The following is a 14,788-nucleotide window of genomic DNA, read 5'->3' on the forward strand; positions in this document are numbered from 1 at the left end:
TCATAGGCAGCATTCCTCCTCCTCCAAACATGGCGAGTTGAGTTGATGCCAAAGAGCTCGATTTTGCTTTCAACCAGTCCTCCTCTGCATCATTCAGATGTTCAGTGGCAAACGTCAAACAGGCCTGGACATGTGCTTTCTTGAGCAGAGGGACCTTGAGGGCACTGCAGGATTTCAATCCTTGTCGGCGTAGTGTGTTACCAATTGTTTTCTTGGTGACTGTGGTCCCAGCTGCCTGGAGATCATTGACAAGATCCTCATGTGTAGTTCTGGGATGATTCCTCACTGTTCTCATGATCATTGACACTCCGCGAGGTGAGATCTTGCATGGTGCACCAGACCTAAGGAGACTGACAGTTGTTTTGTGTTTCTTCCATTTGCGAATGATTGCACCAACTGTTGTCACCTTCTCACCAAGCTGCTTGCCGATAGTTTGTTAGCCCAGTCCAGCCTTGTGTAGGTCTACAATCTTGTCCCTGACATCCTTGGACAGCTCTTTGGTCTTTGCCATGGTGGAGAGTTTGGAATCTGATTGTTTGATTGCTCCTGTGGACAGGTGTCTTTTATACAGGTAACAAAATGAGATTAGCAGCACTCCCTTTAAGACACTGCTTCTAATCTCAGCTTGTTACCTGTATGAAAGACACCTTGTAGCCAGAAATCCTGCTGAATGATAGGGGATCAAAGACTTATTTCCGTCATGAACATGCAAATCAGTGAATAATTTGTTAGACATGCATTTCTTTTGATTTTTTTGTTGCTATTCTGTCTCTCAGTGTTACAATACCCCTACCATTCGATTTTTAGACTGATCATCTCTTTGTGAGTGTGCAAACATTCAAAATCAGCATGGAATCAAATACTTATTTCCTTCACTGTATGTGGGCAGCCGGGTTTAAGCGGACTTCTGTCCTTTTATATCCAATCATCCAGGTAAAAAAAAAAAAAAGAAATGGAAAGGGTCTACATCCATTTTCATTTTTCGAACCTAAAAATGATTGGAGGTCAAAGGATTTTGATGAACAGAAGTCCGTTTACGTCCAACCACCCATAGATCCAATATTCATTCAGAAAGATTGGCTTTTTAAAAATCATCAAGAAAATTTAATGAGCATGGATATCAAAAAAAGTGGCATCTGCTCATTTCTGCTCCTATTTGGTAGAGAATCTATTCATGGATCCTCTGCTGATTGGACCAGACATGGTCATATGACAAAGGCATAAGACAGAATAGAAAGTATTGGCCAGGATCACAGATGATCATCTGTGCACCATTGGAACCCTTGCTCCATCGCTCAAATGGAGTGGTACATCTAGGTATGGAGTAGCATGTCAAAATGTGACAGAGCTTGGCCTATCTCCAGGCCCCCCTGCCCAGGCATTGTCAGGTGGGGGGGCAGTGACATCATCTACTTGGCTAAGCTCTAAAACAGAAGCTTGCTCAGGGTGGACGCCTGAATTAATCAGCTAGTTTACTATGGTGGGAAGGAGCGAGGTTGTATCAAGAGGCATTGTCCTTTGACATCTGAAGCTGAAATGAAAAAAAAAAAAGTTAAGGCAGTGTTCAGCTTTAAACACGAGGAAGACTAATGAAAAGTGAGAAATGTTCAGCTGCAGCTAAATTATGCTCCGAGCACGAAATACAAGATCTATGGAAATAACTTCTGCTGGAGAACAGCCAGTCAGCTGCTTGGGAAAACTTGCCAGTATGCAAATATCACATTAACTAGGAACACCCTAAAATTTAGAGCTTTAAACTGTTTTTACACCGAAACTGTAATTGTGACAAGAACTGGGCTGATTATTAAAATATTTCACCTTTATCGTGCATGTAGAAACGCTGGGATGGAGGGGGGTCATTAATCTGGGAACTTTGTCCTTGTTATTTTAAGGTTCCCGTAGAGATGTCAGTAATCCAATATTACAACAACTGTATCAATTTCGGAAGCTGTGGGATGAGCTAGAACTATGGCCTTAGGCCTTGTCCACGTGGGCGGCTGGGTTTTTTTGACAGCTTGATAAATCTGCGGTGGATGACCTATGTGAGCTGATTGACAGGTGGTTCATAGGTGATATGTTGCCTTCTGGGTTTTTTTGGAAGTTGGGGGGGGGGGGGGGGATTTCAGTGCACCTGCATGCATTATGGCAGCCAGACTCATTCACCTTTCCAACCGCTCCACCTCCGCCACCCCCCTCTGCCAATCCCTCCACTGGCTTCCGATTGCGCAACGGATCAAATTCAAAATCCTAACGCTGACGTACAAAGCTGTCCACCATACTGCCCCGAACTACATCACTGACCTAATATCCAAGTACCGCCCAGCACGCACACTCCGCTCCTCACAAGACCTCCTTCTCTCTAGTTCCCTGGTCTCCTCCTCCCATGCCCGCCTCCAGGACTTCTCCAGGGTGTCACCCATCCTCTGGAACTCCCTGCCCCAACCAATCAGATTATCACCTACTCTCCTCTTCTTTAGGTGCACCCTGAAAACCCATCTCTTCAGGGAAGCCTACCCCACCCCCTGCTAATTTGCCGACCTCCTCCACTCTTCCTACCACTCCATCCCCCACAGCTATCTCCTCCTGTGCCACCATCCCCTCCCTCCTAGATTGTAAGCTCCAAGGAGCAGGGCCCTCAATCCCCTCATGTTTTGCATTGTATTGTTATTGTTCTGTCACATGTTCTGTCCCCCTTTGTAATGTACAGCGCTGAGCGAACTATCGGCGCTTTATAAATACTGTATAAAAATAATAATTATTATTTATTACAGGTACTTATATAGCGCCGTCAATTTACGCAGCACTTTACATATATATTGTACATTCACGTCAGTCCTTAACCCTCAAGGGACGTACAATCTAAGGTCCCTAACTCACATTATTGCATATCCATGCTAGGGCCAATTTAGACAGGACCTTTTAACCTACCAGCATGTCTTTGGAGTGTAGGAGGAAACTGGAGTACCTGGAGAAAACCCACGCAGACACAGGGAGAACATGCAAACTCCAGGCAGGTGGTGCTGTGGTTGGGATTCAAACCAACGACCCTAGTACTGCCAGGCGGAGGTGCTAACCATTTAGCCACTCTGCTGCCCCTATTAGATGTGGTTACATCATGCTTGTGGTGAAGTTCCATTTACTTGCTGTATAAAATTTGCTATGTCACGAAATTCAGGCAATGTTGACTTGCTAGTTGGGGGTTGCTAAAAACACAGATTAACCCCGTCTTTCGCTGGTACATTTCCTATCGTGGTAAGGAGACTTTGCAGTGCTGCCATTCCATATAGGATTCCCACTAGGACACATAATGCTCCATGCGTTTTGATAACGCTGGTAACGTTAGCTGTGTAAAGTCACGTTAAAAGCCTGAGTTTTTCTGCTTTTTTTTAGCTTTTTTTTCATTAGCATTTTTCTGCATTTGCATTTTTTAGCTGTTTGTTTTGGTCAAAAAAAGTCCAAAAACACCGGTTTGCAGCGTTTTACCGCATTTGCCGCGTTTTACAACGTTAGAGCGTTTTTACAGCTAAATAACTCCTCTAGAAACCCACTAGTCCTGGGTTTTTTTCCAGCCAAAAAACGTCTTAGCCAAAAAACGTTGATTCCAGTCTGTGTGTGCATGGACACATAGGATAACATGCTGGGGGGTTACTGACTGTAGAAAAAGACGTCAAAAGCCAAAAACAGCCGCTGTAAAAAAGTACAGTGTGCATGAGGACTAAAGCAGTGAATTTGACTTTCACGAAAATTCACTGGTGATGAATTAATTGTCTTTTAATACACATACACCTGATAGATTCACCTGTAGAAATTGTTTGATGAATGTTTCCTTTGGTTTCTATTAGGGATGCACCGAAATTTCAGTGGCTAAAACATTTTGGCCGAAACACATCTTTCGGTTGTCGGTCAATATGAAATAATGCACCGATATAGGTGCCAAAACAACCCCCGCCCGTCGCCGCCGCCACTGCCGCCACCAGCCGCCGCTCAGTAGTTCTTAGCATTACCGGCACTGGGCATAGAGATTAGTGAAGGAAAGATGGCCGCCACACATCTCTATGTCCTTGAGGACCGGAGCGATGTCACGTCCGGTTTCGGCTTTTTTTTTTTTTTTTTTTTAAAGCACTAGATCAATGCTTTTTTTTGATCCAATGCTTTACATTGTAGAGGAGAGATGTGGGATCTTATTGATCCCACATCTCTCCATAAAGAGAACCTGTCACTAATTATTTCCATCACAAGGAATGCATGTATTTCTTGTGATAAGAATTAAAGTGATAAAAACATTTTTTTTAAAGGGACAGTGCAAAAAAAAAAATTAAATAAATGAAAAAAAAGTTTAAAGTTCCCCTGTCCCCCCCCCCCCCCCGTGCTCACACTTAGTGGTGAACACGTATGTACTCCACACCCACATATGTAAATAGTGTTCAAACCACACACGTGAGGTATCGCCATGAACGCCAGAGCAAGAGCAATAATTCTTGCACTAGACCTCCTCTAACTTCACACTGTAGAAATATTTAAAGCATCACCCATGGAGATTTTTAAGTACCGCAGTTTCACACCATTCCACGAGCGTGCACAATTTTAAAGCTTGACATGTTGGGTATCTATTTACTCGCCGTAACATTCTCTTTCATAGTTTCCCAAAAAAATTGGGGTATATATTGTTTTTTATCAAAGTGTATTTTTTTAAAATAATATATATTCATTTTTAAAAACTGCGCATTTCGGTTTTCAGCCAAGTGCATTTTGAATTTTCGGTTTCAGCACCAGAATTTTCATTTCGGTGCACCACTAGTTTCTATGGTGTTCTCACACTCTCAAAAACATGTTGTTGGATTGTTTTTAGAAATTATTATTATTGCCCTATATTTATAAAGTGTTGCGGGTAGAGTGTGCACGCGCCCCCTACCCATAAATGCAAAATCACGTGTGTATATATATATATATATATATATATCTAGCTGTATTACTGCTATAGGGTGGATGGGAAGCCGTTAAAGGAGAAGTACAGCCAAAGCTTGTTTGGCTGTACTGCCCCTGTGGATGCAGTTTGTTCTGCACTCCTGTGACCCATTTTCAGATATGACAGTGGGCTAAAGTCCGCCTGTCAGCTGACGTCACTCAGCCGGTCCAGGCTCGGGGAAGATCCCAACTTTAAAGTTGGGATCCACCCAGGTCCCTGGACTGGCACCTGGCTAAGGGGGAGGGGCGGCAGAGCAGTCATGGAGCATATTTAGGAGATATTCCTTGTACCTACAAGTCTTTATTATAAGTGTACCTGTAGTTACAAGTGTCCAGTGAGAGTTTACTCCAACTTTATTGACAATCAAAGCTTTCCAGAACATTTATCAGTTGTCTTCTTAGCCCTCTTACACTGTATCTTTACAGCATTTTACAAGATCTATAATATTTTTGGAAAATGTCTCCTTAGTTGTGTTATACAGTGTCACATCCTGCAGAAATGATGGATGGAATACTTAGATGATCCTTTCACCATCTTTTTTGGAACAAAAAGGTCCAATAACACACGTTTGACAACAAAGGGCACATTTATGAAGCAGTAAATGTGATTTTCACAAAACATTTAGTGGTGGTGAGTCACTCACTGTCATTTAAAACCAATTCACCTGCAGTTAGCCCTGGTTAACATCTATGCGGCCGTGTGGGCCGCGTTTTGCACGGGCACGAGAGCCCATTCATTTGAATGGACTCCCGTGCCCCATGACACGCAGAGAACAAGTCCCTGCACTTCTTCTGAAAATACAGCCCACACGAGAACCTCAGTTCCCAGTATGGTTTTGTTTTCCAGTGCGCGCGGCATGCCTTTAGAACTAATGGCACCCGCCTGCGGGTCCGCATTCCTCTGTGTGGGTGGTGCGGCTGCACGGATTTTTGTATGGATCCGCAGTGGCACCACCCACACAGATGTGAACCTAGCCTAAATGTCTGGCGAATGGCAAATTCAGTACATAAATGCCCCTCCAGTGTATTTGTGTATTGTAGAACATTGGCCAGTGCAGGTAAAATGTCCTCTTGAAAACCCGTTATCCTGTGTACATATAATATGCAAGATTGAGGTGTGTTGACAAAAGATCCTCTCTGGTGCGTGTTTGAGCCTTGGTTCACACTGATGTGGTGCGGAATTTGTAGCTTTTTTATGCAAATTCTGCACCGCATCAGAACCGTACCCCGTTCATGTGAACCGCTGCGGGTGTGTTAAGTTGACAACACCCCGAAAGCGGTCCGCAAAAGCGGTGCTGTGTGAAGAATCAGATTGCATAGGTGTGAATACCCGAGCGATCCGATTCTAGTGCGGACCAAAAAAAGGGTCCTGCACTTTTTTGGTGCAGGTGCGGTGCAATTAGAGCCATACAAAATGTATGGCTCCAATCGCACCGCACACAAATCGCATGTGATCTGCACAGGAATGTGATGCGGTCCCTATGCGAATCACATGCGATATACCACACCGCATATATGTGACCCCAGGCTGATTGTCATTTCCCATTCCGGTGAATTGGGCACCTTGCAGCCCATTTGTGCAGTTCTAGGATACACATGGGTTAATATGTAGGAAAATGCATGCATCTGCTGTGTATGTAGCCTAAAAGAAGCAGCGCTACAATCCCTAAAGGTGTCAGTAGAAGAATACTAGTAGATACTTGTTGACTTTTGGAGACTTTCAAACTCTCATTTACAAATGGCCTCTTAGTGACCTCCTAGTAATTGATTTTGAGAAAAACTGTAAGAGATTATTGGCACAGAGAGAAACTGATTGGCCCTAGGTTCACACCTAAACGTTTCCTGCAGTGTTTTGCGTTTTGCAGAAACGCGTTACAGTCCATTTGACATGATTTCCTATGGGACATGTTCACATCTCCACGTTTTCACCTGGTGCATTTTTTTGGAAAGGGTCAGGGACCTTTTTTAAAAAAAAAAAAGTTGCGTTTTTGGTTCTATAGACTTCAATGGAAACGCTGCAGAAAAGCATGTATTGCTTTTTTGCTGCATTTTTTATGTGTTTTGTATTTTAAATCTGCCTAGAAATAAGGAAAAAAACGGACCAAAACGCATCAAAAACACGGCAAAAACGCAATGCAGAAACAGCTCAGACACAATCTGCATAGGTGTGAACCTAGCCTGAGAGAATGTTCGTCTCTCTAAATGTTATCACTTCCTCACTGCCTGTCAGTAGCCCCATAGCCTGGGATCACACTTCTGCGGTGTGGAACATTGCATGTGATTCGCACAGGAACCGCACCGCATTCCTGTGCAAATCACTGTTGGGGCTCATTTACACTTGCGGTTGAGGGTGGCAGTAACAGGCAGTTGAGCCACGTTTTAACTCCTCTCCAACTATCCCCTTTTATGCTGCAAGAACAACCGGACAGGGCTGTATACTTGCCATGGCCACCTTGCTTTGCTGCGCAGCAAGAATTATACTCACTATTGTGTCCGGCGAGAGGTACCACCCACTGAATGAGACCCACTCAAGTTAATGGAGTCACACTACAAATGCATGAAGTTGCGGTGCAGTGGTGCGGGCTTTTAGGGTTAGAACACATGGTTAGGAGGCAACTTATAACCTCCTCACCACCTGTTAAACACCCTGTAAAAAACGATCCACCATGGATCGCTCTTCAAAAGGAAACACTTATGTAAACAAGCCCTAGGGATCACATTCCTTTAATTAATTACCAATATAAGGTGCATTTTGTAAACTGCACTAATTCAGTAAGGACTGCCAGAGACCTGAAAGTTATAAAGGTGCCTTTAATAAATGTGCAATGGTCTTATTCTATGGCATTTGCATTTTTATTTATTTTTATTTATTTATTTATTTCAGGTACTTGTATAGTGCAGTCAATTTACGCAGCACTTTACATATATATTGTACAGTCACATCAGTCCCTAACCCTCAAGGGGTGTACAATCTAAGGTCCCTAACTTACATTCATACATACACATACTAGGGACAATTTAGACAGGAGCCAATTCACCTACCAGCATGTCTTTGGAGTTGCATTTTTGACATAAAATGAATCTTCTTCAGCTTTATATTATTATTATACAGGATTTATATAGCGCCAACAGTTTGCTCAGCGCTTTACAATATAACGGGAGACAATACATCAACAATACAGTTCAATACAAGAGGGAAAGGAGGGCCCTGCTCCTTGGAGCTTACAATCATTGGGAAACTTTAATAACTTAAACGAACTTGTATTTGACTTTTGAGGTTAAACCACCTCTTCCATTGTGGGTTGTATGTACAATAAAAGTTTGCATAGCTATTCCTCCAGCTTGTACATTCATTCTGTGCAAATAGGGCAAAATCCAATGTTCTGCTTCTGTTTCCCCTCGAGTTTGAATATTTTTAATTCATAAAAAATAGAGTGGTTTGGGAAAATACTGCATTATGGCCACTAGATGGAGATTTTTTTTTTTCTTTGTAGGAACGAATAATATTCAATTTGTAGAGGAAATAGCCTGATAACATTTGATCTTGCTCCTTTATTATATTATTATACAGGATTTATATAGCGCCAACAGTTTGCTCAGCGCTTTACAATATAACGGGAGACAATACAGCAACAATACAGTTCAATACAAGAGGGAAAGGAGGGCCTGATCCTGGGAGCTTACAATCTCCTTTTGTTCAGAATGAATGTACCAGCATTTTCACTGGAAAAATAGATATGTGATATTTTGATAAATACACCCCTACATGTAGTGAAAAATTGAAAGACGAACTTTAATTGACTTGTTCTTACATATGTCAGGTAGGACAACAGAACCCTAAGGATGGCAAGTATAGCCTGAAAGAAGACTTGTACAGCCAGGTACAGAAGGACTGGATGGGATACAGTGCAGAGGAGAGGCAGCACTTAGCAGGTATTCTTTCAAGGTATGAAGGACAGTTTTATAACTAGTAATAGTGATAATAGAATTATTCTGGTTACACCTGGTTCATTGTGAAAGATAATATGGGTGTTGTCTATAGCAATTAAATGTCGCTTTACTAAGGCAGCTGTGATAAAATAATCTTTATTAGCTACACATGTCCACTGGGCAAGCTGGACGATGTGTCTGTGTCATAAGTTAAACCTTAAGCCCGGGTTCACACGGATGCGGTGCGGAAATTGCAGCGTTTTCTGTGCGAATTTCACACCGCATCAGAATCGCACCCCGTTCATGTGAAATGCTGCGGGTGTGTATGTTAAGTTAGCAACACCCTGAAAGCGGTCTGCAAATGCGGTGCGATGTGCAGAATCGGATCGCATAGGTGTGAATACTCATGCGATCCAATTCTAGTGTGGACCCATTAAAAGGGTCCTGCACCTTTTTGGTGGGGGTGCGGTGCGATTAGAGCCATACAAAATGTATGGTTCCAATCGCACCGCACACAAATCGCATGTGATTTGCATAGGAATGCAGTGCGGTTCCTGTGCGAATCACATGCGATATACTGCACTGCATATATGTGAACCCAGGGTTATTACTAGCTGGAATGGGGAAGGCCGGGCTGGCGGGTTTTACATTTGTATAAAGTGTATTTATGATGACCTGACATTTGGACCAGGTAATAATATTGGATGTGAAAGTCACTTTGTAAGATGTATACATTTCCCAGACTGCTATTATTGATCATGTATTTCAAATCTTTGGTATACTGTAAAGTACACAATAATAAAATATTTATAATTAATAATATAAATTTTAAAAAAATTTGATGTGAAATGTAATTTTTTTTTAAATTTTTCCATGAAGTAGGAAACACCCAAATATTTCCTTATCGCCGAATGGCCAGGGATCAGCCGAGAGGGACAAAACCCAGCATAGCCTGTCATCCTCTCACCAAATCGCACGGACAAGGCCTACCGATTCTGTAAGTGCTTTTTCTGAATAGCGAACACAAACATTGTGCTAAACTTATTCCATTTTCTCGGATGATCATTGCATAAATTATCTTTCCTGGTGCCAACATGACAGCATTCTTGGGGCAGTATCCCCACATACATCCTCCCACAGGATCAGAGTAAAGCTATAAAGTGTTGACATGGATTGGTGCCAAGAAAGAAAAATACCAGTAAGTATTTGATATCATTTTCCATTTTATTAAAGTATTTAACCACTTGCCCTCCGGAAGATTTTATCCCCTTCATGACCAGGTCATTATTTGCTATTTGCCACTGCATTACTTTAGGTGATAGTTGCGCGGTCATGCAACACTGTACCCAAATGAAATATAGATCATTTTTTTCACACAAATAGAACTTTCTTTTGGTGGTATTTGATCACCACTGGGTTTTTTATATTTTAATATATAAACAAAAAAAAGACTGGAAATTTTGAAAAAAAAAACAATTATTTATACTTTCTGCTATAAAACATATCAAATTAAAAAAAAAATGTTTATTACAATTTCTTCATAAATTAACCACTTCAATACTAGACACTTTTACACCCTTCCTGCCCAGGCCATTTTTCAGGTTTCAGCGCTGTCACACTTTGAATGACTATTGTTCGGTCATACAACACTGTACCCAAACTAAAATTGTATCATTTTTTTCACACAACTAGAGCTTTCTTTTAGTGGTATTTAATCACCGCTGGGGTTTTTTTCCCTAATAACAATAAAAGACCGAAAATTAAAAAAAAAAAAAAATGTGTTTTTCTTTGTTTCTGTTATAAAAGTTTTCAAATAAATAATTGTTCTTCATAAATTTAGGCCAAGATGTATTCTGCTACATTTCTTTGGTGGAAATAACCCAAATCAGTATTTAATGTTTAGTTTGTAGGAAAGTTATAGAGTTCACAAACTATGGTATAGATCTGAAAATTGATCAATCCTGAAGTACTGACGGCCAATCTAATTTTTTGAGATCTGAGAAGGTCAGAATAGTACAGATATCCCCCAAATGACCCCTTTTTGCAAAGTAGACCGTCTGACGTACTTCATAAGAGGCATGGCGAGTTTTTTGAAGTTGTAAATTTTTTGTCATAATTTTTCGGAAAAGAAAAAATAAAAAAAAATTATTTTCACTATTTTTTTTTTACATACTGTCACCAGTGCAGTACAGCATCATCATATAACTGGCATGGCGGTGATCAGGTACACTGACTGGTGACAGTACAAAAAAAAAAATTGATAATTTTTTTTATTTTTTTTTATTTTTTATTACATTTTTTCTCTTTTTGTAAGATTTTTTTTATATTGCATTATGACCAAAGTAGTATAATGTTACCATAGTAACATTGGCCCAGCTTGTGCATGTGATCGCTGTGACCATTCACAGCTAGACACACTTGTATACAATGGATGGCATAAAAGGAAGCCATCCGTTGTATACAACTGTCATGTGACCTGCTGTGATTGGTCACAGCAAGTCACATGGTACTGGCAACGGTGCCAGTACACAGATCTGTTATCGGCCGTGTCCGAGGTACACAGCCAGTGACAGATCTTGCCGCAGCGGGCCCTGCGGGCATGCGCAATGCGCGTTCCGGAAAGGATGCCGTATGGCGTCCACCTGGAGGGACGAGCTGTTCGCCCGGCCGCCATCTGGCTATAGGCCGGGCGGCAACTGGTTAAGCCTAAAATGTATTCTGCTACATATTTTCGGTAAAAAAAATCCCAATAAGTGTATATTGACTGGTTTGCATGAAAGTTATAGCACCTACAAACTTTGGTATAGACACTGGAATTTTTATTTATTTATTTATTTTATACTAGTAATGGCGGTGATCAGTGACTTATAACAGGACTGTGGTAGTATGGTGGGCAATCTGACACAAACTGGCACTTCTGATACTTTGTGGGAACCAGTGACACTAATATAGTGATCAGTGCTAATGTATATTGGCACTGTACTGATGACACTGGCTGGGAAAGGGTTAACATCTTGGAGCAATCAAAGGGTTAACTGTGTGCCTAATAGTACATTCACTGTGTGCTTTTTTTTTTTTAACTAAGGGATGTGCCAGTCTTTATTCCCTGCAGGGAAACAGAAACTGGCTGATCTTCACTGTCAAGACAAAGCTCAGTGCTGTTTATAATCACAGAGCTCTGTCCTGTCTTCCTCTTCGCCAATCAGCAGGGACTGGCTGATTGGCTTGTGCTGTGACCAATCAAAGCACAGCCAGGGTGGCAGGCGCATCCCCCCCAACCTGGAAGAGCTGGATCACGTATTTGACACGTGATCCAGTGCAGAACAGCTGCTCGGCCACTCTACTCATATGTGAGGTGGTTGGCAAGCGGTTAAGCAGAACTCATTTTCCAGCATTGTCCCACTTCATGGAACAATGATTAGTTATTGTATCCAGCAAGTATTTAGACCACATGCACACTGGGCATTTAGCTTTTGTACCTGATGCTCCGGTGTTTTGACATGGATGGCACAGGCGCACCGTCCAGCTAGGATTGCCACCTCACCCCTTTAAAACCAAACACATATTAATGACACGGGTTCTGTGGCTGATTCAGGTGGTAATTAAACTCACTCAGGTCTTTATCTGCAATAAATCAGCCTCAGAACCTGTGTCATTAATATGTGTTTGGATTTAAAGGGATGAGGTGGCAACCCTACGTCCAGCCCTGCTACCGACAGCCTGACAGCTGATGTGGAAAGATGGTGCAATGCGCAGTACTACTCTATAGGGCAGTATGCATTCAAGGACAAGTGCCCAGAACATCGGGCATCCATCCCTGGGTGCATACTGCTCTAACACCTTCCCGCCCGGCCATTAGCAGATTGACGGCTGGGCGGAACAATCACAGAGCGGCACGATCTGTCACCAGCTGTGTCCACGGAACACAGCCAATTACATATCACTACACCAGCCCATTGCCAGTGTCATGTGACTGCTGTGACCAATCACAGCAGATCACATGTCAATTGTATACAATGGATGGCTTCCTGTCATGCCATCCATGGTATACAATTACGTTGTTAGCTGTGACTGGTCAAAGCAGTCACATGCAGGGGCGGACTGACAACTCATGGGGCCCCCGGGCAATAGGAGATCATGGGGCCCCTGTGTCCTTGCCCAAACTCAAAAAAGCCTATGAAAAAAGTACAGGGGCATCTCATGGGGCCCCCTACTGACCCTGGGCCCTCGGGCAGTGCCCAAGTTTCCAAATGGTCAGTCCGCCCCTGGTCACATGATACAGACAGGGCCAATCACAGCCCATCCGTATCATGTGATTAGCTTTGCCCAATCACAGCTAATCACAACAAAAGACTGAGTGAATCAGTTTCATTCAGTAACAATGATTGCAAATATCAATGAAATACATCGGTATTAGCAATCATAATGTGTTAAAAAAAATCCTGGTCACTTGCCCAGAGTAGTTCAATGTTACTATGGTAACATTGTATTGCTTTGGTCACAGTGTGCTGAAAAATAAAATCGTAAAAAAAAGAAAAACTTTAATAAAAAATAATAGAAACATTTGAAAAAAAAAATACAAATTCAATTATTATTATTGTTATTATTATTTTCACCAAAGAAATGTAGCTGAATACATTTTGAACTAAATTTATGAAGAAATGTTATTTATTTAAAATTTTATAACAGAAACAAAGAAAAGTGTGTTTTTTTTCAAACGGTCCAGGTGTTTTTTGTTTTATTTAGCAAAAAATAAAAAAAACTCAGTGGTGATTAAATACCACCAAAAAAAAGCTCTATTTGTGTGAAAAAAATGATTAAAATTTCATATGGGTGCAGTGTTGCATGACTGCATAATTCAAAGCCCGACAGCGCTGAAAGCTGACAATTGGCCTGGGCAGGAAGGGTAAAAGTGCCCGGTATTGAAGTGGTTAAACATTAGTACTGCGCAGTGCACCATCCAGCTCCATCAGACCACAGCAGCCATCAGCCTCTCATAGAGTTTTACAGGCCGTGGCAGTGGGACGATGAATCAGTGCCTTCCGTCCTCTTCCAAATGCCGAGTGTGCATGGAGCCTTATCCATTCCTTGATAAACAGATCATTTTGAAACCAATACATTCAATACCTTATTCTGATTATAAAGCATTCTGAAACCTAAGGCCTCATTTAGACCAGCGGTTTGGCAGTACAAACGCACAGTTGAGCTTTTTAGTATCCCCAACAGTTCCCCCTTAAACTGAAAATGGGTGTATTCATGTGAAGAAAGGATTCAACGTTCCAACCCATTCAAGCAAATTGTGCCATGATTGTAGCGCATTTGTTCTGGAAAAATGGGTTTAAAACAGGCAGTGAGAAGGCACCACGTCGTCTGTCACTTGGCTCAGAAATAGATCTGAAGGCAGATTGCTTTTCAGAGGAGCAGCAGTTTTAGCTGCATACCTAAACGTAGCCTTAGGATGCTATAAGTCTCCATGCACACGGTGCGTTTTGATAACGCTGGTAACGTTAGCTGTATAAAGTCACATTAAAAACATGAGTTTTTTAGCATTTTTGCATGAGCGCTTAGCGGAGTTTTTCTGCATTTGCATTTTTTAGCTTTTTTTGTTACCTTAAAAAAATAATTTTTTTGTGAAAAAAAGTAAAAAAACACTGGTTTGCACCAGTTTACCGTGGTTTACCGCATTTTTCAGTGTTAGAGAATTTTTACATCTAAAAAACTCCTCTAGAAACCCACTAGTTCTGGGTTTTTTTTCCAGCCAAAAAACGTCCCTGCCAAAAAACGTTGATTACAGTCTATGTGTGCATGGACACATAGGATAACATGCTGGGGGGTTTACTGGCTATAGAAAAAAACGTCAAAAGCCAAAAACAGCCGCTGTAAAAAACGTCCC

At 41.7% G+C, this 14,788-nt stretch overlaps 1 protein-coding gene across 3 annotated transcripts in view; it reads left to right on the top strand.

Annotated features, from left to right (window-relative positions):
* Positions 1-14,788, top strand: part of LOC149452448 (RNA polymerase II elongation factor ELL-like) — a 227,367-nt gene that overhangs the window by 140,273 nt on the left and 72,306 nt on the right. For 2 of the 3 annotated variants that reach the window (XM_089689392.1, XM_089689390.1), the window contains exons 6-7: positions 8,787-8,911; positions 9,775-9,892. In XM_089689392.1, the coding sequence (XP_089545518.1) occupies positions 8,787-8,911; positions 9,775-9,892 (243 nt within the window). The remainder of the gene's footprint in view (positions 1-8,786; positions 8,912-9,774; positions 9,893-14,788) is intronic. The other variant, XM_089689391.1, reaches the window with a different exon arrangement.

The sequence above is a fragment of the Staurois parvus genome, unplaced genomic scaffold (assembly GCF_062004578.1).
Source record: "Staurois parvus isolate SC_StPar_1 unplaced genomic scaffold, SC_StPar_1.0 ptg000472l, whole genome shotgun sequence".
In the NCBI taxonomy this organism is placed as follows: domain Eukaryota; kingdom Metazoa; phylum Chordata; class Amphibia; order Anura; family Ranidae; genus Staurois; species Staurois parvus.